The sequence below is a fragment of the Aulostomus chinensis genome, chromosome 5 (assembly GCF_037954235.1).
Source record: "Aulostomus chinensis isolate RoL2024-O1b breed Wild chromosome 5, RoL_Achi_v1.0, whole genome shotgun sequence".
In the NCBI taxonomy this organism is placed as follows: Eukaryota; Metazoa; Chordata; class Actinopteri; order Syngnathiformes; family Aulostomidae; genus Aulostomus; species Aulostomus chinensis.
Window position 1 is genome coordinate 28,274,029 of NC_141324.1, and position 26,023 is coordinate 28,300,051.

At 47.7% G+C, this 26,023-nt stretch overlaps 1 protein-coding gene across 5 annotated transcripts; it reads right to left on the reverse strand.

The window, feature by feature from the left end:
• Positions 1 to 120: 120 nt before the first annotated feature.
• On the reverse strand, positions 121 to 25,631 carry slco5a1a (solute carrier organic anion transporter family member 5A1a). 5 transcript variants are annotated; one of them, XM_086204429.1, is made up of 11 exons: positions 25,015 to 25,631; positions 23,676 to 23,809; positions 21,180 to 22,485; positions 12,215 to 12,347; positions 10,979 to 11,199; positions 9,990 to 10,154; positions 9,507 to 9,705; positions 7,584 to 7,743; positions 6,773 to 7,017; positions 6,559 to 6,623; positions 121 to 5,886 (listed from the first exon to the last, which is right to left on the reverse strand). In XM_086204429.1, the coding sequence occupies exons 3-11, from the start codon at positions 22,138 to 22,140 to the stop codon at positions 5,366 to 5,368; spliced, it is 2,670 nt and encodes an 889-aa protein (XP_086060555.1). In that variant the 5' UTR covers positions 22,141 to 22,485; positions 23,676 to 23,809; positions 25,015 to 25,631; the 3' UTR covers positions 121 to 5,365. The 5 variants fall into 5 exon arrangements, with proteins under 5 accessions (XP_086060555.1, XP_086060554.1, XP_086060553.1 ...); XM_086204428.1 differs by having other exon boundaries at positions 24,165 to 25,631; XM_086204427.1 differs by having other exon boundaries at positions 23,676 to 23,908; positions 24,165 to 25,631.
• Between the last annotated feature and the right edge of the window lie 392 nt (positions 25,632 to 26,023).

Consider the following 26,023-nt stretch of genomic DNA (forward strand, 5'->3'; position numbering starts at 1 on the left):
ATCCGCAGGATGCGGCGTTGCTTTAATGCTCGAGAGAGAGAGAGAGAGAGAGAGAGAAAAAAAACTACCGAAGTGAAGAAAAAGTGTTTTCAGAAATAACTCAACAAACTGCTGGTCTTTGTAACACCATTTTATTTTTTCACATTTTTATTAACAGAGGTCAAGTATCCAAGGCATTTGTGAAAAGTTTATCCACAAATCTACATGTTGCCTCCCATGAGTGGCCTTTCATTCAGTCACCAACGCTGTCCTTCAGAAATAACAAAAAAAAGAAATCCAAGGTTTGTCCTCAGCTCGATGAATCTGGTTTCAGGGTTTTATCAGTCTGGGAGCAACACCTCGAGATGAGGTAACTACGTGACACGTGAAGGTAACGGCTCCTTTGCTCGCTGGGGGAGGTGAACGGAGCGGCGGAGAGTAAAAGCGACAAATACTGAAATGCTGGCGACAAACAGGAAATTGTGAAATTCCGTGTCCAAATTCAGATCATTTCTCACCTTTAAAGCCAAACCTTCACGTCCGCACTCACGGAGAGTCCTGAGCTCACTGGGAGGACTTCCCCGCCTTCATCACTTCGTAGCCACTCAAGAATGCAGAAAGAACCAGCTACATATATTTAGCTTGGAGCTAATGGAGACCGAAGGCTAACAACAGCTTAACTTTACGAAAACATCCATGCAGAAACTCTCCAGGTCAACAATACGTTGAAGTTTCATATTTTGCTCACATTAAAGACACGATTCCTCAAGTTAAGTTAACGCTGTTAAGGTTGGTGCCAGATTTCAGTAACAGAGCATCAATGGGTGAGACAGTCAATAAAATATGATAGAGAGATCATGTGATGTCACCACTGGACTGTGTTCAAGTCCTCAGGTGCAGACAAAGGCTCTGGAATACTTGTGATAAGAACTGTATCGCAACAAGTTAGAGAGTCTACTATCCTCTGAAACCCAGGCTAGTTAGCTTAGCACAATGTCTGGTGGTGGGTAGGGAGTGTTAGCATCAGCTAGCTCAGGTCCAGGATGCTGGTGTGTCCAGCAGGAGTCCTCCTCCTCCTCATCATCAGTAGCAGCAGTCGCTCTTCTAGTCCTCAACAAACGTTTGGTTCTGTTGACCCAAGTTCCAGTGGAGCTTTGGAGGTGCTGCGTCAAATCACTGCGCCCAGTCAGGAAAGTAGTTCCAGCTACGTGTCTGATTCTAACACTACAACGTCTCCTCGTTTTAAACTGTTATTTCATCACCAACGTTACACTCAACCCTGGTTAAATTAATGCAGGCTAGCATGGAGCCATGCAAACACATCCCACCTACTACCATTCATTGTGCTAAGCTAACTAGCCTGGGTCTCAGCTCCCTAAAGTGGCACAGAGAAAAATAATGTAATTGTTCTTTTCAGACCTTAATTTAACAACGCCATTTATCAAACAATTGAGTCAGAAGTTTAAAATGTCAAATACTGGTGCGGCTTTTTTTTGTTTTTTTGGTGTGTGTGTCTTTTTGACACCTGAAACTTGTTGAGTTTTACAGAAAAAGGAGGGATTTGTGTGGAATATGACTCGCAGTGCCGGACTGTTCCGTCGCTGGCCGATTGGTTTCCTCCGGGTAAACAAGACGGCACCTGGGAGACGCCTCAGATCAACCCTTCAGAACTCAACCTTTCCCGTCACGGCTGCTCAGCCCAGCGCGTCTTCTCTCTCACCAACTCGCTACTTTTAGAACAACACGTAACGCGGTTGGTGTTGGTGCCCTTTTTCTTCTTCTGTGACCTTTATGTCCCAAATAAAATAGTTCAATTTTTATTTTCACACCCTGATGACTGGACAGTAAATGAGTCATCAGAGGAGACGTCACAACTACAAGAATAGCGGCGATGATGGTGGTGATGGTGGTGGGAGGTTTGTTAGCAATTTAGTTCTTATAACTGCTGAAGCCGTTTATCAAGCAAAACAATCAAGTTCCAGCATCTACTAAGTGACCATTTGTTGCTTTTCTCTCTCTTTTTTTTACACCATCAGCTTCTTTCACACAGATCCTGCAACGCCGTCGTAAACATGGCGACATCATCACCATCAAGGTGCTCCAGTTGATGACCAGACGCAGAGACGTGACGCACACCAGAGGCGCTGAGACTCGCAGGTTGGATTCTAAGCGCCTCACTCGGAGACTGACGACGTTCTCTGAGGTTTTGTTGGTGGAGGTGGACATTAGAGAACTTCGGAAAATGCTGCACTGCAGAACCTTGAGGAACTTCGAGTCCCTACAGAACGAGAGAACCGTCAGTTTCAGGCAACCACAGGCAGTGCTGGAGGGTCGTCGAGTATTTTTACCCAAGTACTTTTCTTAAGTACGCCATCATGGAGTTTTACTGCAGTATATATTTTAGGGTATTTTGCACTTTTACTCCATTTCAAAGGACATTTTGTACTTTTACCCTGAAGCCTCAGTGACTGTGAAGACACAGATCATGCAGAGGAAACCTGATGAGGATGAACTTTAACACTTAGAACGCATTCAGGTGAGCTTGACAGATCAGAGGTTCCAGGACCCAAGGCTGTGGAACCGTACCTGTGCTACTTGAGTAAACTCAATATCACATCTTATCTTCTTTTACTGAAGAGAAGTAACCGCGTACTTCTGTCACCACTGCCTGCACGTGTGCTCCCGCACGTCCCGGACCTTCATTTCCTGGCAGACTTGATGACCCTCTGGTAGATTCAGAAACTCCTGGTTCAGTTTAGACCAGAGTCGCAAGGGTGGTTCTGTTCAGACTGAGGAACCAGCATGAGGCAAGCGCCACCTTGTGGTCCTAGCAATCCTCAACCTGTAGGTGCCTGAAACTTCTGGTTCCCTGGCTCTGCCGACACTTGCTAGTCTGTTCAGCAGCGGTGTAGCGGTGAAAACGGTCCTACCAGCAACGACAGTGCCAAACAGCAGAGTAAACAGTTGGTGCTTTTGCGGTTAAACATTAAGAGGCAAAGCTAACATTGTTCCATTTTTTTTAATCTCTCCATGTTGCAGTGACTTTCTACAGCAGTTTGTCTCACCACAGAGAACCAGTTAATTTCCAGCAAGACATGTGTCATGAAAATGGAGGGCTTTTAGGGACAATTTAAGACCAACATTCAACACGCTCTCGTGTCGACAGAAACACTGGTTATAACAGATCTGCCTCGTCGGGCCTGATCCTGGATCAGTTACCAACACAATCATCTCCAGGGATCTCAACGCCACAAAAAAAAAAAAAAAAAAGAGGCAGCATTGTTCATCATCCTTTTGTGAGAAAAGCTTTGAGAGACTTATTCTGAAAACTCCCCTCACAAGGAAGTCAGGTGATTCGGTTGCTAGCTGGTTGTTAGCGGCTAAGCTAACGTCACCCTGTGCTGTATATTTGCACGGCTTTCTCGCTGCTCTCCTGCACCCTGGTCTCCCTACGCCTTTGTTCTTGACTCTCACATCATCCACACTTGTGTGTTGCTCTGCTAGCAGGGTCGATACTCCCATAGAACACGTAAAGGAGCATTTTTGTGAAGCTGACCAACACCTCAGTAAATGCTTCCAACATGGCCGCCAGCAAAAACCTGCGTTGTTCATGGCCCTCGTGGGTTTGCTAGCAGAAATGCAGTAACCATGTCTGTTTGTCAGACGTCCTTTAAACGCCGTGACGACCTCCACTGCAAACGTAACGGCACCGTGTTCCCGCTTTGAACAGGTTGTGTAAAAGCGCCAAACTGAACTGTTTTTTGTTTCGTTTCTGACTTTTGGACCAAACGTGTCTTTCACAGACATCACCGCGGCTGTAAGGATTTTAGATCTTTCACCTTTTTTTATTTTTTTTAATTTAAATCAAGTGATTAATTACTTAATTTTAAGGATTCATCAATAATCATGCAAGGATTTTGTTTCCAATGATTTTTCTGATTTAATTTGTTTTTCCCGGAACTTTTATTTATAAGCGATCTTGTCAACATGTTTTGAGGAAAACTCCACTCGAGTGTCCTCTTACCCATCTACCACTGGGACTACTGCTCCGGTCCTACAGGCCGGAAGCTCGCTTTCTATTCCCACCAGCAGCTTATTATTCCTGAAGCTGACAAAGAAGAGACGACTACACTATGACCGCTACGCGTCGGTCGACTACTAGTCTGCTAGCATGTTCGATACAAATGTTGGAACATGATTGGTTGCATCTGTCATTGTACCTGATAAGTGCTCAGAAATACAGTCTGATGAGGAGCCCGGATCATTTTCTCCAGTTCATTCTTAAACCACAGGAGCAGATTCCCGTGATCTTCCAAGCACCTGGTAACACGTCCAGCCAGGAGTGAGGTCCAGAGGAAAATGCAGCTCTTGTTCTTTCCAGGTTAAACTACTTATCCGGGTCCCAGTTTGGGAGGGAAATGGCTCGGATGTATGGGTGCATTGTATAGAGCTGGCAAAAGCCAAACAATCCAACTTCCAGCGGTAATACGACGTGTCATTGTGTCAGGAGTAACAAAAGGCCTCGCGCTCGACAGGAATGCGTTCTGTTGTGCCAAGCTGCTTAGCCCAGTGACCTAATGTCCAGTTGGGTTCTTTTCAAGTGTTTTTAACCCTAAAAATAATGACCAAAAAGAACACAAAACGGACACTTAACAGAGTTTTCACATAGCACCATGCCATCGGTTTCCAGTTTCTTAACACTTAGTAGCAGTGCATCACATTTCCATGGGTTTTTGTTCCGACAGAGCGCTGATATGCAGTGCCCAAAAACAAAAAATGCTCACATGATGGTGAGAAAAAGTAAAAAAACACAAAAAAAAACAAACTAAAAAACATCAAAAGACGACGCAGGCAGACGAGAGGTGGAGGGGGGGGGAGCGGTGGAACTGAGGTATCTGTTCACTTTGTTCCTACTGTGTATTGGAGGGACGTCCAGTGTGTTTGGTACTGTACATGTGAGGACAGCGGTGACAGAAGGCACATACTGCCGAGGTGGGGGTGGGGGGGGCTCTCCTCCATCCAAAATGTGGAAGCTGAGCTTTTGTGCGCCTGCTTTGGCGGCCGGCTGATCACAAAGGAACGTCCAGCTGCCTTCAATGTTTTCACCAACCAAGCAGATTTGGTGTCAGGGGAAGTTCTCCTGGATTCAGTCCGACCTGGACTCACGTAGCGCCGCTCCAGCAACGACCTCAAGGTTCACAATACATCACCACCTCCAGCTGGTGGTTCAGACCATTCTGAGGAGCGAGCAGGATGCCTGTATGATGACTGACGGCGGCTGAAATCCAAGACTGGATTTCAGAATAAAAAGAAATGTGTGCGTGTGTGTGTGAGTGTGTGTGTGTGCGTGTGTGTGTATTCTGCCTTATCGCCCCCCTTCTGAAACTCAAACTCGGACTGAAACATGTTCCAGCGAACGGGCTGGTGTTGGCGGTGCAGCAGGCGATAGCGACGCTGCAGGAGGAGGAGGAGGAGTTATTGCTTTTAGCTCATTTCCAGGGCAACTCTGGGTGCTGACTCCGCGGTTGAGGGCGCCGGCGTGAGGCGCAGCGTTAGCAGGCAGGGCGTTGGGGTCACTTCGGGGGATGTTAACGGGGCAGGAGCGCGTGCGGGCGTGGCCCTTGTGACCACCCGGGTGGCAGACGAGGCTGCCCACTGTGTCGACTGGGGACAGGTGGCGCTTGAGCCAGCGCTCCACCCGCTCCTCCTTGTACTTGATGGAGTACCAGGTGAGGAAGATGAAGAGGAAGCCGAGGAACTTGAGGCTGGCGGCGAGGCCAAAGTAAACGAAGCGTAGGGAGGTGACGTCGTACTCCCAGCAGGAGCCGTGGATGCCGCAGTCCTGCTGCCACAACATGCAGGTGGTGTCAATGACGGCGCCGAAGTAAATGGGTGTAGGGATGTAGGCTGAGGAAGAGGAGAGGGAAGGAAAAGAGACAGAATAATGAGGAAAGAAAGAGAAGAAAGAAAACAAGTTTGACAGGTCAGTAAAGAAATAGGCAGAAGACCAGAACCACGTTAAGGAATCAAAGGTGAGACAAACAGAAAATCTAATAAAAATATGTTACTCTTCTCAGTCACATTGTGACACAAGACTGTCACGGAACGTATCGCCACCTAGTGTTCTGGAGGCGTAGACACAGACAGCAGCAGCATTATTTCACTAAGTAGAATTAATTCTCCTTCTCTTACGCTCACATATTAACTCACACAGTGAAATGAATCGGACTTTATCTGAAAAGATAGACGGCACAGAAAATAATCAGTTAATGATGGAGTACTGCATCAAAATAATCAAAAGTTAAATGCTGATAAATCAAAGAGGAATAAGACTCCTAATGATAAATGAATAAAACAAGCGGAGCCTTCTAAAACAACACTGCATGAAGCTAAACTTAAAAGGCTGGTTTATAGTTGAAGCAGCATCTAGCATCTTGGAGCTCGACGGCAGAACGCTGTGAGCTGCTTCACGTCTAAAACAAATCCAGTAAAAATAGAGGGAACTTGAATCCTTTGCCAAGAATTTCAAGTTATAAAAAAAGAAAGTAAAGTTCTCAAGTCCTGGCGCGCTGCACTCACCGAGAGTCCTGAGGAGAACGAACTGCATTCCCAGAGCGAACGGCCTCTCCTGCTCCGCTACAGACCTGTAAGACACACACGCGTGCACACACACACACACGTTACTGGCTGTGCTCCACAACGAGCTGACTAACAGGTTGATATTTCATCAAGCAGAGAACCCGGTGCTGAGGTTCTCCTGGGGCTGGTCCGGCTGGCGTCCGTATTCTCGTACCTGAGGGTGACGATGATGGCAGAGGGCTGAGCGCAGGCTGTGATCAGGGTGACGATGAAGAGGAAGATGAGGAAGGGGATGAGGGTGCTGCAGGTTCGGTCACACTTCCCTGACACAGCGTAGCCGTTCTCGTTCAGGTAAGTTTTGACGATGACGAGCTGCAGCTGGTTGCCTCCCTGACCGCTGGACGAAGGCGTGATCACCTGCCGGCTCTGAACGCAGGCGCAGTCCGAGTAGTTACGAATCTGTGTGTGTGTGAGTGTGTGTTGGGGGGGGGGGGGGGGTAAGAAAGGAGACAGTTTTAAACTGCAAAGACCTCACCAAGTGAAGTCCATCATCACGCTTCAGACGGACAGAACAACTGATGTTCCACAGAGAGAAAAAAAACCCTGAACTCAAAAAAATCAAAGGCAGATCATTACCTGCTGAAAATACTGGGATTTACATTTGATGCGATACTTCAACCATAAGAAAAATCTCATTGACCCTTGTTCCAACAATTATTTGACAGGCAAAAATTACTTATCAAGTAAAGCGATCTTCACGGGCCGGTGGTGTTACTCCTATCACGCCATTTTCTCGACATATTCAGTGGATATTTCACGTATTTCTAACTTATGTCGGAATAACTACAGATTCTGCAGGAGCTTTCAGAGCGGTAGGTGTGATGAGACGACGTCGTATTATTTGGACATTAGAGAAGCATTAATGACACCACCGTAGCAATCTTTTAAAGCTGTAGTGCTTCACTGGGACATCCTGCAGTTCCTCAGTTCTCCTCTAAGTTTCAAAGCGTGAGACGCGGTCGTACCCCAGTGCTGTCGTTGGCCACGCTGCTGCATCCCGCCAGGCAGGGGTTGAAGTAGGTGATGCCGTCGGAGCCGCAGACCGGAGCGTACTCATGGATTTTACAACCACAGTTGACATTACAGCCTCCGGTCAGGTTCCTCTGGGTCATGGTGAGAGTCGGCCTGGAGGGAAACGCACGAGAACGTCAGCTACATCACCCATGGTGCAACTGTCCACAGAGCTTGAACCACAGAGGTGGTGGAGGTCATTACAAGGTCATCAGGGGGGAAACACAAAAAGTCTGAAGCTTAGCGGTGGTGACCTGGAAGTCATGTGACCCTGGTGTCGCTCCTTCATAGGCTAACGTTAGCTTAGCACTGCTAACCGTTGTATTCAGTCTTCCAGCATCATCAGAGGGGTTCATTAGTGAAGATGATCCTGAGGAACTGAACCTGGAAGATCATCAACTTTTGTTGACCAGAGCTGATTTACTGATTCAATCACCACAGTCACATGGAGCGATCCCATTGGCTGCTGGGGGAGGAACCAGGAGATGACCACCTCCTGTTGGACTACAAATATGCCTGTGGCGCTCTATTGATTTTGAATGATCCAATTACAAAATGACAAGAGAGGCTGAAAACTGACAGAAGAAGAGTGGGGAACAAAGGGAAAAGAAATATAGAAATGAAATGGGTAGGAAGTGAAAGCTGGTAGAGGACAGAGAGGGTAGGAGAGGATGATGGACAGCAGAGACAGAAGAAGGCAAGACAGAAGGAAGTGAGGATAGCGGCAGGGAGGTGAAACCAGGACGCTCAGGACCTGGGAAGAGGATGATGGGAGCGATGGACTAAGAAGAGCAAGGGCGTAAAGAGAAATTCAAAAGATAACTCTAGTAGCTGAACTAAAGATGAGGAGAAACAAAGAGAGGGAGGGAAATAAAAAAACACCCAGGGAGAATCTGGAGAGGGCAGTCAGCCAAACATCATCTCTTCCAAGCTGTCCTTGGACGTGTTCCATGGTTGCCATGTAATCGCTGTCGGAGAAGCTGCGTCCAGAGAGAAAACGCCTCCGTTCCCGGGCTGGTTATCCTGCACTGACTGCCTCCACCCCGACACCAGCCACAGATGGAGCTGCCGCGGCTCCGTCACGTCAGAGAGTGATTTAATACGAGACAGGCTGTGCTGTGTCGATTTCGTGGAAAGCTTTCCCAGGCCATGTTTACTCCTGGAATTACGACCAGACCCCGGAGGCGGAGTCACGAGGGAGGTGTTCAACTCACTTCAGCAAAAAAAAAAAAAAAAAAAAAAACAAGAAAAAAAACAGCCTCTATTAAGATTTCAGACACGCTTCCTGTCTGCTAAAAATAAACAGCCGACAGTATGTGTGTCTTTCTAAAAGGCTTTTCTTCGTCGGTCGTCCTAAAATCTAATATTTCCAGGCTGGCGTCCAGCTCAGCCTTCGAGTGCTGTCTTCAATGACAGTCGCTGTGCAAGATTCATATCATAAAGCTTCCTGTTTCTTCTATAAACGATGAACTTACATTCTCGCCACGTCCATCTCGAAACTTCACACCTGTTGGCTACTTCCTGTTTGCCCTCTGCTAGCTTGAATATGGATGAATTTAATTCCCGAAATATCATCGGACCAAGTTCTGATGGTGGAACCAGTAAATACGCAGGAGCTGCCAGACACCCAGAAGAATCGAAGCAGCATTTTGAGGCGTTAGCATCTGTTTTTACAGCTTAAACAGGAGCAACGAAGCCTGCAGCTACGAGGCTCCACACTGCAGCTTCAACAAATGCTTGCTGGTCTCAGACGCAGCTTCACTTCATCCTCCAAGAGATGCAGAAAACCTCAAAACCCGATCATTCTTGAGTCCCAGTGAAATCATTCTGAAGGAATTCGCTAGAGGTTTTAATGAGCTCGAACCCAGCCTGCTTACCCAGTGGTGTAGGGGATGTTGATCCCCCCCAGGTTGATGCTCTCACAGCCTACGATGAACAGCGTGGAGAAGCAGAGCAGGGAGACTCCGCTGCAGATCATGGCCAGCTTGGCCGACTCGCGGGCTCCCAGCTTCAGCTTCTTGATGATGTAGCCCCCCAGGACGATGCCCACGCCGGCGCTGGGCACGATGATCACACCTGAGGGGTGGAGAAGACGCCCATTCAGCATTTAGAGAACTCACACGCGACCCCTTTAGCACGCTCGTTACACGACAACAGTTCTGCTACAACTGGGAAGGAAACTTTGGCCTGGATGGGCGATGAAGCCAAGTTGTTAATCTGATAAACGTCGCAGCATCGTTTGTGATGACTGAGCTGTTTTATAAAAATAATAAGAATAATTATTATTATTATCATAAAGGTCGTCTGAGGACTGTGAAGACCGGCAGCGACTCCGTATCAAACCTGCTGACTCTCCTCACCTGTGTAGATGCTGGCACTGGAGGCCGGGATCCCAAACTGAGACTCGATGAACTTGGGGATGAAGGTGATGAAAGCAGTGACGATGGCGCTCTCGGCCGTGTACGACAGACTGACGAACAAGAAGGTCACGTTGCTGAGGATCCTCACGGCGGCCTTGGGCAGGTCTGGACAGAAAACAAGGACTTCACAATGTGGATAACAGATATTAGCGACACAAAGACTCCTTGAGGCTCTAAAGGTTGTGGACCTCTGGGATACGGCTCCGTGGTGAGCTTCCAGGGCAGCCTTTTGGTCACCATGACTGTGACATGAAACACGTCTGATAGCGTAAACCCACTGGAGGACGGCTCCTCTCACACAGGGCTCAGTTTGTTTATTTTCTAAACTTTTTGTTCGACGTTTTCCGGCGCTGCGCCGTCGTGTGACCAGAGGCTCCTTCAGTTCGATGCGAGGACACGGAGCAGCAGAATCAGCCTGGGAGAGCAAACGGCTCTCACATCATCCGTGACACCAGCAGCTGCTCGCACCTGCATACATGCAGGAAATCCTCTTGCGCCTGCAAGTGATGGCTCTTTTCATCTCGTTTTTTCCCCTGTATTTAGTATTGCAACAGTTGAAGCACTGAATCTCTTCAACCAGATGCAATGAGCGCTGGATCTGCTGAGCACAGTAGCGTGCAAATGAGTCCTGAGTGAACTGTGCAGCCATGTTGACAGCAGAGTGAAGCACCATCAGCCTGTTTACAGTCTTCGGTTGCTGCGGTAACAGCAGCACGGGAGACAGTGACGGTGTTTCTCTCTCTCTCCCGATCAAGTCTGTTTTCCAGACTCGGACGTTACGGCTTCGCTGCTGGAAAACAGACAGCTGGGTTTGCAGCTGAGATGACATCAACGACTGCAGGGTCACGAAGCTGATCAGAGTCGGATGCCTGCAGGCGCTCCAGCTGGTGGGAAATGTGCTGATGTCATGTTGCAGTACTTCGTAGTACCTTTGATGTCCTTGCCGAAGCCCATGGACGAGGTGACTGCCTGGCTCTTGTTGTTGCTGTTCTTCTCTTTAAGGACGTCGTCATCGCTGGAGAGGTCGTCCAGGCTCAACTTTTTTCTCCTCTTCTTCTTCTTGTGTCGGGGCGGCAGCTTCTTGGGGAAGGTGAACATGGGGAAGATGACCAGCAGCATGGCCACGGCACACAGCAGGAACCCGCTCCACCTGGACCAGGAGAACACAAGCATCATCAAGCAGGAAGGTAACTGGGATTTCATCAAGAGGGGAATTCAGGTGAGCCGGCCGGGGATGAGAAGAGGGCCAGTCTGGTACCACCTCTCCATCCATCCACCAGTCAGGCTTCACTGGTATCCTCATCCATCCTCGTCCTGCGATCATCACCTACTACTCACGGGGGAAGCTGGAGGATGTTTGCTGGTGAGTCACTGGTTATGCTGTCATTTAGAAGATGGCATCACTGGAGCTGTAAATAGATGACTAACCTCATCTCACACACGCCGACAGCTTTCAGATGGACCTAAGATGCTCACAAGATCAAGAGACCCAACACCCTCCGCGTACAAGCTTGGTTTTATAATAATACTTTGCCCAAAAACTGTATTTTTGCCTTTAAAGTACTCAATGATACGAGTTTTGAGCTCACAAATATGTTTTTCCCCCCCTTCAGTGACGTCTGAACAGAGAGAAAGCGCGTGAGAAGCTCATCACCTGTATTAAACCAGACGACCTGGAGAGGTTGTCAACCGACGTTTTAGGGTAGTTGAGCTGTTGTTAGCCATCAGTCTCCATTAGCTTCAAGCTAAGTATACATGGCTGGCTCTTCCTGCGTTCTGGAGTCACAACGAAGTAATGCAGGAGGGCAAAATACACTTTTGTGAGCTCAAGACAAAATAAACGTGTGGGGATGAAGAATCACCTTCCGTCTCCCTGGTGTAGTTGATGCTTCATTTCGAATCCCCTTTGTTTCCTCCTCCTACTCCAACTGTTCATGTCACCAGCTTTTACAGAGCCCCGTGAATAATTTTCTCTGTGTTTAGGTTACATTTTTCCCTCTGAAGTCTCTAGATTTGCACTCAACACATTCAGGGAGAAATAATATATCTATCATGAGCGAATGAAACTTAAGTTAAAAAGTAAACTTCAGAGTCACGGCGAGTCTAACACGGCGTTATGGCTCTGCTGTCACTTGGACCCGCCTGGGCTACCCTGTCGGTCTCACCAGTTGCCGATGAAGCGGGGGTCGCTCTGGTCAATATTGACGACAGTCTTGGGGTCCACGTAGAAACCGATGAGGACTCCTCCTAGCAGGTAACCAGCCGCCGGGCCCAGTGCTCCCATCACATACATGATGGCTGGGGAGGAGGACAGAAGAAGCCAAGTGAGACCAGAGTCCAAACTTTCAAACTGCAGTGACACCTGTGTGGCCACCAGGGGGCATAAGACACGTTACCCTTGGATTTTACAGTTTAAACGAGAAAGGTTTGATCGTGAATGACCCTGTTCCACCGCTCGCAGACACATACAGCAACACTTTCACGAGTTTTGAAATCAGTCAGTTACTTCTACTCACCTGTGTCTTGTTTATTTTCAGGTGAATTCTCTTGTATTTCTGGTTTCTATCAGTTTAATAAATCCCGATGATGGGGTGGATTTGACTGATTCCTCCTTACTGTATAAACCGTTATATAATTTTAACATATCTTTGTTTATTGTGTTTTCTTTTGTTACATTCTTTCCTCTCTTGCGTTTCCAAGTGAAAAGCACTTTTTTGTTTGTTTTTTTTACTTTCATGAAAAGTGCAATAAAATTCGGAATGATTGATCGATCAAACAATCCCGTTTGCCACCACCGGATACATTCAGTGTAAAGTTCTCCTGTGAGCTTCTGACTGGTTTTGCGTTGAGCAGCAAGTCAACCTCCATGAAGCAGAAAAATCAATCAATCCTGTTGGTTATAGAAGAAAAAGGAACACAACTGCTCACGAGCTTTCTGTCTACAAGCTCCAGCAAGCAGCTGCCCCACCATTTTATCTTCAACATGTTTAAAAATAGATTTAAAACAAAACAAAACAGAACTCTACAAGCTTTTGTATTAATTAAACTTACTTATGTAAGGCTCCTAATCAAACTAATCTAGCATTAAGAGTGGGACACAAAAGGCCAAGTGTGTGGGTCATGTGTGCCGATCATATGACCGAGCAACAAGGAGCCTGCTTGAGTGCCAGAATGAGATTTCTCCAATTAGAGGGAATTAACATCTTGCATTCCTTGGCTGGAGTTTAAAGTGAACTCAAAATCAGGTGGCGTGACATAAAACCGAAGGCTCGGCCGAACCCCACCGAGAGTCCTGGGAACCTACTGGGAGCTCTGGGTTCATGTTACTTAGCATCTCTAAGACATTGCACGTAGGATGTAACTGCTGATGCATTCTCAGGAACACCCAGATAAGAAGACAGGAGGCCCAAACCTCTATTATGTTGTGGTCTGAGGGGCCGACGTTATATTCTGAAATATTCATGAAATGTGAGCTACTAAGACTTGTGGAAAAACGGGTTTAATGTGCCGGTTTATCTAACAGGACGACTGGTAGGCATCGATGCCTCCACTGGAGAAACAGTCCAAACACGGGCACACTTGCTACGTGTGATTACCGCTGAGCTGTCATCTGATTGTCGGCGATTAGTAATCGATAAATGCAAAATTATGGATCAGTTTTAATTAAGCCGTCAGTCTCCATTAGCTTCAAGCTACATATACGTGTCTGGCTCTTTCTGCATCCTGGAGTCCCAAAGCAGGTACATTTTACACAACTTTAATTGCGTTAAGGATTGAGCACAAATTCCGACTTTCTTTTCCCTGTCGTCCATCCACGATGCACGAAAAATGAGGATAATTTGAACCGGCTTGTGCCGGTGTATCTTTCCCAGTAATGTCGTCTTGTGGCCCTGGAGGCTCCAGTGACTGACTGGTGCCTGGAGGAGTCCATGTTTCATCCACAGCAACCTCATTCTTCCAGTCACAAACCAAAGCTTGTGACCAAAGGTGAGCGCTGGAATGTAAATCGAGAACTGGGAGCTTCATCCTGAGCTCGCGCTGAGGAGTGTACCATCATGTCTTACGACGGGGGTGCTCGTCTGATTTTGGAGTGTGAAAAACGAAGCACCAACTTGTTCGAATCAGCTGCAATTTGTACTTTTAAAAACTCTGCATGTCTGTCAGGAAAAAAAACCCTGCTAAAACTGCCTCATTTTCATGGTATGTTCTACTCCAGGAATGCCGGCAGCAGTTACTCATCTGCAGAGCATCTTCTCAGACACATAGTTACTGACCCTCCACCTCTTCCCTGCTCTCGCCTCTTACATCATCTGATGGGGATGGCCAGAGCCTGGGATGATAAAGCATAGAGCCGGGATTGAGGGCTTTCCAAGGGAGCCCGACAGCATCATGGATAATCTCTCATCTAGCTGGAAAAGAGGGAAAACCCTGGTCTGGCGTGCAGCCATGTTATGCAACGTGATGCGGACCATCAGTTGAGGGATAAAAGATGAGCGGGCCGGACGCCGCCGAGATCTGAGGCGGAGCAGCAGATGTGAGGTTTCCATTAAATCACTGCTGCATTAAGAAAATGTGGGTAAATACCTGAAATGTTTGATAGAAAACGTACAGAACAAAAGAGAGAGAGAGAGAGAGAAAAAAACAACGAGCTCCGGCGTTGAGCTGGCGGGCGTCCACCAATAACGGTGCAGAAAGTACAAAAAAGTTATCCGATTTTTTGGGGTGAAAATATGTCGACATGAGCGTACAAGCTGTTGAGCTAAAACCACGCTTTTCCTTTGAGCACCGGTTCATCGTTGGAGGCAAATGTCATGAAATTTCCTGCAGACATTCCTGAGATGTTGTGTATATGAGGACGGGACAGACGGACAGATGGACAGATGGACAGACCCCCCCGGACCGCTGAGACCATCCATATCTCACAAGCTGAGCTCTACAGTTACACCCGGAGCCCTCCTATCTAGAACCACTATGAGAGGGCGGAACAGTTGACTGAACAAAACAGAAGATCTTCAGAAGTAATGAATCCCAGTCTAACGGTATTCCAATACTCAGCGCATCACAAAATCAATGTTCCGCGGTGATAAAACATCACGGGCATTTGGCGCTTCCCGCCCCTCGGTGTTGGTAGAAGCTGAATTCCATGTGCAGGGTCCCTCGCCGTGATTACAAGTTCTCCTCTTCTGCCAAGGTGTTGCATCACCACCGCACTCATAATGAGAGCACAGAAGCCCTGTGAGGCGCGGCTGCTTCCCGACAACGTGCTGCATCGGTAGTCCCCCATGACGTGGATCTGGACCTGCTGGGCCGACAACACACACAGCGTCCCACGCCTCTGAGCCAGATGGATCGCTGCTGTAAATTAGCGGGGGGTGGACGAGTGGCCACCGCTGTGACTGAACGTAATTCTGAAATTACTGTGGCCATTTTCAAGGTTGCATGAGCATCAGAACGATATTAACATCACTCAACCAAGGAAACGCTTGTAAGCTTTCAATCCATTTAGCATAACTCAGAGACATAAATCAGCTCTGGTCTGGTCAGGTTTTATCTGAGGCTGCAGTGGCTCTTGGCCAGCTAGCGGGGGCGGGGGTGGGGGGTTGTTGATTTGTGACCTGCAGCGTTTGGAAAACTGCAAAACAGCAGCCGCTCCCCCCCCCCCCCTGCTGAGTGAGGAGTCATGTGACCAAGTGTTTAGAGGGACACACGGACAGACTGAGAGACACAGCTGAGGCCGGGCCGGGCCAAGACAGGCCGGACTGCGCTGAGATGAAAAGGGGAAGACACAATGACACATTATGGGATGACGGTGTTGTCATGGCAACCTGCTGACACAGCTCTGTCTCATTACAACTTCCCAACGAGCTGAACTCTGTCCCTGCACGCGTCTGAGAGCAGGCTTCACGCACACGTTCTGTCATCAGGATTCCCAGTTTGAGGACAGAAGGAGAACTGTCGTCAGCCTACATTGCCTTCCCCAAGTACGCTCACGCCACCGTGTTCACGCCACCGTGTTCACATGCTACACCTCCATGAATGTCCCTGCATGTTTGAATGTCGAATGCTCTGTGCCAGAGTTCTCGCTCCAGCTGGGACATCTTGGAGCAGCTCGACGCGTCTACAAGTGACGTACATCCGCGTATTTTCTGGTGAAGCACCAAACACTTCTGGGACCTTTCCGGCGGTATCGCTGGGATTCTCTCAAATGACCCTAAACAAGTGGACAAGAACGTTCCACAGGTGGATCCGGAGTGATTCAGGTCTCAACCTCTCAAAGCTGAATCTCATCAGGTCAAGTTTCATCGTAACACAGCTCACAGCAAAACAAAACCCCAAACAAACAAGAACATTCAGCATCAGAGCTCCACCGTAACTCAAACAGAAAAAGTCTCTTTTTCGTGCTTGGATACATTTTCGTTTACATTGTTGGGATGATTTTCCTGTTTCAGTCTTGAGAAGCACTTCATATCTTTGTTTTTTGATCTACAATCATCATTATTGCCATCGTTACGATTGGCTTTGTGTGCTGGGATTCATTTTTGGGGAACGATGCTTGGCGTGATAAAATTAGTGCAGTAGGAAGAGTGACTGCAGCCTAGCGTAGCTGCGAGCAGGCTGGTGTGTGGTAGAGTGACACAGAACGCCAACCAGCATGGCGCTGTTAAACATAGTTAGGCCCATATTGCGTCTCTGAGCTGGCACATTAAAATTTCAAGTGGCTGCAATGTGGCCTCACACAAGAGCCAAACAGAGCGTCTCTTATTGGGGTTACAAAGCTATACTGTGCTGAATTATTCTATTGGATGTCTGTCACGCCTTTAGGCATGATCTCATATGTAGGCTACCACCAAGCAGGGCCAGAATGTTTGCTCTACAGCCGGCGGTGAGTGTGCTGCACCCAAACTGGCACACAACAGCGCGTCCATGACAAAGAAGTAAACTGTGTTCAGCTCAGCTCGGTCACCACCACGTCCCCTCTGGACCAAATTAACAAAACACAGCAGGTTTACGTCAGTCTGAGAGTTGCTGTCGAATCTTTCTGCCACTGAAATCCTGGGGTTTGTGATTTGGTGGATGGACCGCTGCAGCGCTGGGGACTGAAAAGTCCTGAACCACAAGGCTTCCTTCAGCCAGAAGTCTCTGTTCACAGATGAGCCAAAACTGAGTACAAACCTGGAACAAACCAGAACTTGGACAGTCTACCAGTCGCAGTTCAATGACGCCACGCTGACTTTCATGGAGGAACCAAACTGTCGTGAATTCATGATTCTGCCTGACAGAAACGATAATGAAATGGATCGGATGGCTCTGCAAAAGCGGATCCCAAATTAGACAGACAATTTCACAAGTGGGTGGTTGATTCAAACTTCTCCCCCCTCCCCCCACCCCCACCACCCCCCCTTTGGGAAATTTCCTGCAAAAGATTGTCAGTTCAACAACGAGAAGACGCTTGGAAAAAGCTGAGGTTCCAAAATCTGGAGGAAAAGGGGAAAGCGGAAGAGCAGGACATGTTCCTGCAGAAGATGAACGCTCATGTAATATTCAATAATCACACACTGGTGTCCACAGACCTCTAATCAAGGGTCCGGTGTGTTGTGAAAGTCAGTAGTACCCCTGGAAACAGAAATCCTTTAGTCTCACTACTCCAGGCCCCCAGAGAGCCCAGCCATTGTGAGGCTGCTGGGCTGGCACTCGTCCTAATGGGCAAACCCATCTGAGTTTAACACTTCAAGCTCACTCTCCCAGTTGGGCTTTTATCTCTCTTTGAGCAGAGACAACAGAAGACACCTTTGATCTGGTGAGGGATTACCAGACAAAATGCTCCTGAATGGTTTGGGTTTGTGTTGACTGGAGCTGAGCCAGGAAGTTCTCCCTCTGCTTAGTAATCCCTCCATCCATCTCTCTTTTACTGGTGTCTGCAGAGATAAAGCCGTGGGGTGGGTGGTTACGGCGGCGCCTCCATCCACACTCCATCCTGCTTACGGCTCTCCATGTACCACAGACATCAGCTGTCTCTGCTCATCTTAGCTTCCGCCGCTAACATAATAAGCTAAGTAGCATAAGAGGCTGCTACGCGTGTAGTCAGCGTTCTCACCCTGGATCCGAAATCATAGTTTCAGAAGAGAAGCTCTTATACTGACCCGCCTTTGTTCAACCAGGAAAGTGATTCAGAGCACACGTGCGTTAACAATGGCTGCCTGGCGGTAGCGTCCACACTCACGGCGGTCGCAACCCTTCGGACAAGCTTCCCACTGCAGGCTGAAATAAAACCGTGAAGACGAATGAGTGGTACGTTTCAGACAACAACCTGCTACTTGAACTGGAGGAGGTTGTTATCTCCACCGCTAGCCACAACCTCGGCTCAAGCCCCACCCAACCACACCCCGCCCCTCACAAGCAAGTGAAACAAAGGTCATTTTGATTTTTTTTTTTAATGTAAAAAAAGTCAATTTACACGCTCCAAATCACCAACTGACAGCTGCTTGCTACCTCATCAATACTCTCTGAAGTTGACCTCAGAACTGAAACTCTTAGAACCGGTGTTCTGTCCTCTCCTGCATCACACGGATCCTCGGAACGATCTCTGACACTGATCTCAGTTTGGGTGAAGGAACATGCGGTCACGCGACGACCAGCTGAGTTACCACCGGACTCCAAAACGTCATCATGTAACGCAACATTCTTCAGCTGTGGGTTTTGGGGCCTCTGTCTGAACGGGTCCCGTCAGGCAGGAACCTGCTGACCTTTCCCACCTCTCCGCGGAAGACCAGAGGGGGCCGAGCGTTCGCTTCCGGGCCCCTCGGCTGTGGAGCGCCGCCGCCAGCGACATCAGCGTCAGCTCTTGAATCACTCCTGAAGACTCGCTTTTTCATCCACGAGCTTTTATTCAGTGTTGTTTTTCCTCTTTTATTGTGTCTGCCTGTTTTATTGCTGCTGCGTCTTTTAGGGGGGAGACCACTTCTGTACAAATCGTCTTTATTTAGATTTATTACGACTGTTGTTATTATTACTTTTGAAAAACTATTAGTACCACATTATATGGATTTTTGAAAACCCAGGAGAAAACACCTGCTGTCATCAAAAAGTCGGCAATCATTTCGATAGGAATAGAATTCCGGGGTCTGCGGTGGATTTGAGAGGATGTTCACTCCGGATAACAATGACATTTTTATTATCTGCTCACAAAAAGCAACCAAAATTCATCACTGAGGTGTGGAAAACGCGGAAACAAAATTATGAACATAAATCGACACTGGTGTAAACTGGGGATTGTGAATGCAGTGAAACCCTTGCGGTGTCTCTTTAAAGCAGGTCATGGTTTGTTAAAAAAAAATAAAAAAAATCTTGCCCCCATTCCAGTGACTGGAGACGTTGTCAGCTGCCATTAACCCAAATGACCACAGTGACACGCAGCCTGAGCGGTGCGTCCGACGCCGTGGTTACTTGCTGCCGTGAACAAATGTTTCCATTCAGCCTTCAGAACCACACCGACCCACACCGGTTGATGGTCTTGCCAGTAAAACCCTCTCTGGTTACTTGCCAGCGCGGCTGCTGGAGCAGGCAGAGGGACGATGACAAATATGTTTTTTCCTGAAGGGTAGAGATAATTCCAATTTGTAGTTCTAACACGTATTTGAAGGGCAGCTTCCCTCTTCAGGAAAATCACAGAAGAAGAAAATTGCTTTTCATCCGTACGTCGGGGCCGGATGAGTCGACCGTTGTTGTCGTTATGCATTTGATCACTTTCCTGGAGGTGAAACCGTCAGTTAGTCTAAAAAAATAATAAAAAAATGTCATTGCAGTTTTTTTTTCCTGTTGTGGCTTTGCAGACTTTTAAAATGTTATCGGACCAAAAAGATGAAATTATGAAAGTAAAACAGCTCATTTCACAGGAGTCCACGGGCTGCAGCGCATCACATGACCGAGGCCAAGGGGTTCGACTGGCCGTGTGTCCCCTGGGCTCCGGCTAACAGCTGTTAGCATACGAGCACTGAGCTGAAGTTTAGAGGTGAGATGACGACAACGTGTTATCGCAATAAACGTCCCAGCGAGCTAAGACCCTCCCCTCTTGCCTCGGCGGCCCCGGTCCTCCTTCACATCCCGGCTCTCATTTGTTGTTTTCGTTGGACTCTGTCTTGTCTGAGGGAACTGGGGTGACAACTTGTAGGACGATGATGATGATGATGATGATGATGATGATGGGGGGGGGGGTGCTAGATCAGTTGATGTACCTGCTGATTTTTCTGCAGCAGGTGTCAGGCACGTAGAACCAAATGATGATGAAAAAATGGCCTGAATAAATGAAGTACTGCCGTTATTTATTAGTTCTACAGAGTGAAACATGTCAGTAAAAAAACCACCCGGGATTCCAGACTCTTGAAAAAGTGGGTCGCTAACAAGAGTCTGAAGGAGCCTACAGAGGTGGTGGAGGTCAATAAAGGTCATCAGGGGGAAACAGAAAAGGCCTGATGCTTAGTGGTGGTGACCTGGAAGTCATGTGACGCTGGTGTTGCTCCTTCATAGGCTAACGTTAGCTTAGCACTGCTAACTGTAGCATTCAGACTTCCAGCATCATCAGAGGGGTTCACTAGTGAAGATGATCCTGAGGAACTGAACCTGGAAGATCATCAACTGTTGTTCACCAGAGCTGATTTACTGATGCAATCACCACAGTCAGATGGAGCGATCCCATTGGCTGCTGGAAAAACCAGGAGATGACCACTTCCTGTTGGTGGAGGAACCAGGAGATGACCACTTCCTGTTGGGGTACAGACACGCCTCATCCTTGACAGGATCACTTCCTGCAGGACTACAAACACCCCTCATCCCTGACAGGATCACTTCCTGCAGGACTACAAACACCCCTCATCGCTGACAGGATCACTTCCTGCAGGACTACAAACACCCCTCCGCAGTCCACCAACTACTGGAATGGGTGACACCAAGATGGCTACGCCGCCTCTTTCATGCAGGATATGGATGTGAATGATGCAACTAAACTAACAGGAAACAGGAAGATAACAACATACGATGCCCAAACGTCTAGTGTGTTGAAGCCACACCCGTCTGCGCCTCCACCGGAATGAACAGGATGAGCCCCCAGCAGTCGAGCCCGCCCTCACATCTTACCGAGATACAGCGAGGCGTTCTCCTTCTTGACGTTGTCGTCCAGGTAGGTGGGTCCCAGCGTGTAGATGGGCGTTGATCCCATACCAACCAGGATCTGAGCGATGATGAACAGCGCCACATACAGGTTGTGCTCATTGCCCTCCTGGTCTCTGGGACAGGATGTGATGTCAACACGGTCCCTGCTACTGGCATTGCTGTTCATGCACAGGCCCTCATTGGCTGAGGAGGAGTTAACCTCCTGGATCTGGTAGGCCGGGGAGATGAAGTGAGGTAAGGAGAAGAGGGCTGCACCTACTGCAATAAATACCCCACCCACCGCCAACCAGCGCGGCCTCTGGCCCCGCCCACCAAAGTAGCTGATGAAAACGACCACCAGGAGGCTCCCGATGTCGAAGCAGCTAACCAGGAGGCCTGATTCCGAGCTCCTCAGGCTGTACCGCTTCTCTATGGTGGTGATGACGCTGCTGAGGTAGCCCGAAACCATAAGCGACTGGATGAACGTTAAGTAGCACATGCAGAACAGGAAGCAGCGAGAGTCCTGCAAGATGACCGCCAGGTACTTCCTGCTCGGCAGACGAATCTGAGCCAACCTGGACGCGAAGAACCCTGGGGGCTTCCTCCTAGCCAAGTTCTTACTCCTGCGGATCGCCGTGTTCTCCATATATGAGCTCGGCCTGTTCAGCGCCGACTTCCCCGGTTTGGGCAGGTAGTTCGTTCTGGTCGGGGACTCGGTCTGAAAGGAGGCCGCGCTGGGCGGGAGCTGGATGAACTCAGAACTCTCCTCCGCCGTCATGGACATCCGCGCCGAGCTGGTCAGTAGGGTTTCCTCTTGGGGCGGTGCTTTGTTTAACACCGGCAGACTTTTCGATTTGAAGTTGGTACCTGGTTCCTCCATCTCGCTGGAAAACCCGTCTTCCTTTTGAAGGGACTCGGACAACTCCGTGTCCTCGTGGTCGGCCATTACTGCCCCTCCAGCCACCTCACTTTAGGAGTTACAGAGTCCTGAGCCTGCAGTTCCTAGGCAGCTGCCAGTGAGATGTATTATTAATAGGAACATCAACTCCAAATAGAGTCCGTGGTACGAGGACAAAGCAGAAACTCGACCCTCTTATCTGCAGCTCTGGCTTTTGTTTATCTTGTCACTCACTCGTCCCGTCTGTCACCAGATAATCCGAAGGTGGCGACCGCTCAGGCCTCCTCGTCTCGACCGACGGACCTCCAGGGCCGGGACTCCCCCCTGTCAGCAGGACGCTGCTGCTGCTGCTCCACGGCTGGCGGGGATGCGAAGAACCTGCACCGCATCGCCCTGCCAATGAGGATCACACAGTTACACTTCTCCCGATACACTGCATGATGGTACCCCCCTTCTCCTCCTGACTCCTCCCCCCACGAGTCAAGGGCATCTCCCCCTCCCCGATGTTATCCCCGCACCAGCTGCCCTCCCAGCGGCCGACGGAGCCTGACTTTCACCGGTTCTCCCTCTCGGAGTAAATCCCATCAGACGCGAGTCCGAGTTCCAGCGGGAGGTGGTCCAACACCGAGGGGTCCGGTACCGCAGTGCTCAGCTGCTCTCTCGGTCGCTGTTTTGAAAACAACTGCGCTTGCTAGCAGCAATCACCGCGCGGACCCCGGAAGCGCGCCCTTCAAAATAAAATACTGTTTTTAAACGCGCAATCAAATCGAGCACGAATTTCTCAGCGGTGATGGACGAAGTAGAACTCGGTTCTTTACTGGAGTTACAGTTGAAAGTACCCAGATGAACGAGCACTCTAGCACGAGTGAAAGCCTCCGTCCAAAATTCTACTCCAGTCAAAGTATTTACTATCGACAAAAATTGAAATTATAAGACACTCAAAACGTGATGAAGACAAAGTTGTGCAGCCTCACATCTCCAAGAGGACGCGACCAGCTGGAACGTACCACTTCAGCGTGAACCCCGGGGGTCACAGGGTCCAGGAATGAACGCTCCCGAGTACAAATATCACCTGGAATGCGTACTTTTACCCATCAAACTCAATAGGAAATACTTCCCAGGGTTTGAGGTAGAATTTTGAACAAAATACATTCCTCATATTTCGTCGTATCTCCTTCAGATACTTTTAGATGTAGTTTCATACATGAACCCTCACATGTATTTATATTTCCCTCGTGTTTTTGTTTTTTACATTTTCCAATATATGTTATAAACAAACAATGGAGTTAACCAGTATACGCATGTTCTTTATATTGTATCAGCTAGCAAGAACAATAAATACCTGCATGTTTTTCTTTTTCCTATAAATGTTTCAAGTCATGTGTTCGGATAAAACTGGAGGAGAGTTGAAGGGAGTTTAGCATCTTTAACATAACAAAGCACTGAAACACATTCGGAGCTTTACTTTGAAATCAGCCCGGGATGACGACACCGCTAGCACCTCGCCAGCCACGCCGCTAACCCGCCGAGGCTCGGGGAGGAATCGCACACCAGGTCTCACGGCGGTGCCGCGCTCCACTCACCTGAATCACCCTAGCGACATGGAGACTTTCCAGCCTCAAGTCCGAGTCACGAATGTCAGTCAGGGGGAGAACAAACAGGTGCTGTCACACGAAAACCTCCACGCAAGACAAGACCGGAACAAGGAGGGCTTCGTCTTCAAAATAAAAGCACAACGCGTGTCACCAGCGGAAGGCGTCTGAATTTTCTTCGCTCCGTGAATGTGCGATGATATCGGCATCGTAATTCTTTTTTTCTTAAAAAAAAAAAAAAACAGCATCAGCTTCTTTTCAACTGATAATGAGGAAGCGTTTCATGAATTCATGGCCATAGGACATAATTAGGTTGTTTCTTTGTTCAGTTATTTTCAATGCAAAAAAAACCACAATATTTACTATGAAATGTGTTGGAGTAAAAAGTATTTATCTAAAACTCAAATACTCAAGTCAAGTAGATACGTCTACAGTGTACTTTAGTACATTATTTGAGTAAAAAAACAAACAAACACTTACGTGCTGTCCACCCTTGTGCATTTAAATGCTTCAGCCAAATTTAATCCGGCTTCCATTTATTTCTGTTTGCCGGTATGAATGTGCCCACTCCAGATCCCTCTTTTCAGAAACCTCTCAGTGTGGAACAGTTGGGTTCTCCTGACGTTAAAGGAACAAGCCAACTTTTTAAGGGCAACACAGGTATTGTGTGAGACAAGCGCAGCTTCAGGTTTGCCTTCAGAACCGGGAACCTGCAGCACCTGCATGTTCTCATCGAATCTATCATGAATCTATGATCCACACGAGGGCTGAGGCCTCCTCATTTTACATTCTGTATCAGTGACACAGAGATTCCTCTGGAGCTGTGAATGTTTACAGAGGAGTCAGACGCAGTATTCAGAGGTAATTAGAATAGTTTTGATGGACAGCGTTGCACGCTCCAGCTGCTCAGTGGAAGATAACATATCGGAATGTCTGTGAGGAAGCGATAGGGAACAAATTAATTTCAGTGTCACTTGTAGACACGAGCGGAAGACGCTCCAGCAGAGTAGAAGCCAGGGTTCGTCTGACGGCCTCCTCACAGCCCAGGAAGTTCACTCTGAGTCTACAAACAAGGTCGCACATGTGGGTTCCTCTTAAAGTCCAATGTTTCCACTCTGGGTTTCACCGGAAGCCACAAACACGTCTGGAGGATTGTTTCAAGTCGACTTCATGTTCCACATTCATGCAAAACGAAGAAGAAAAAAATCCTCTGCCTGGAATAATAAATTGTGTCTTCTTGTTGTGTTTGTGTGCACAACATGTTTTATTCAAATAAGAAAAAAAGAATAAAAAAAAACCCAATAACAACAAAACTCCATTATTTACGAACCCTCAAGTGTTCCTCGTTCCAGTCGGGGACACTTTGTGAAGTTCTCTCTCGTGTCTCTAGCGACGCAGGTCCTCCTCTTTCGGCTCCAAGTTGTTTGTGAGGAATCAAATCCTGCACAAGTTCAAGTTCATGAACTTGTTTAAGGTGGAAATACACAGGAAGAAATGGAGACAAATTCAACGGTGAAATTCTCTCCTCCGGTCGTGAGTGTCTCCAGTTCTTTGTGTTGAAGAAACACAACCAGCCAGCTGGTTCCTGTAGTTTCCACTTGTGGCCACTTGGAGGCGCCAGTGTTCCATGTTTGCTTCAAAGCAGCTTTAAGCAGGTCATTTGAGTCTCCTGAGGAGTACAAAGTCCTGGGAAGTAACTTGAGAGTAAGTTGAGTATTTTTTTAGTACTTTCAGTAGTAGTTGACCCTTTGGGGACTTTGTGCTTTTAGCCACATTAAACTGAACCCGTCTGTCACAAGAATCTTTGACCAAACATGATGACACTTGATGTACTTGATGAAGCTGCCATGTATAATGTGTACTTTTACTTTCTGAGTTTTTTGTCATTAAAAATTTAACAAGGATAAAAAAAAACCCAGCAGGGTACTGAGAATAATAAATAATGCATCAAATAATAACAGTTAAGTAAGTACATAAAATATTTTTACTACATAAGGAAACTCAAAATCAAATACTTCTATACTTTTACTCAATATAATAATAATAATAATAATAATAATAATAATCATAATCATAATCATAATCATAATCATAATCATAATACTCAGTATTTTCTGCTTTTCAAAAAACTTCATTTTAGTGTTTGGTTCTTCCTGAATTCTGGAGTCACAAAGACGAGATACAGGAGGGAAAATACTTCTATGAGTGAGTACTTGCAAGTAAATGTACTTTTTAGGTGAAGTATTACATGGCATTGGCCCCTTGTCACCGTGTCTGGATTTTATTTGCGGAACCAAAAACAAAAAAAGCTTTTACAATAAATAATGTTTGACAGGTGA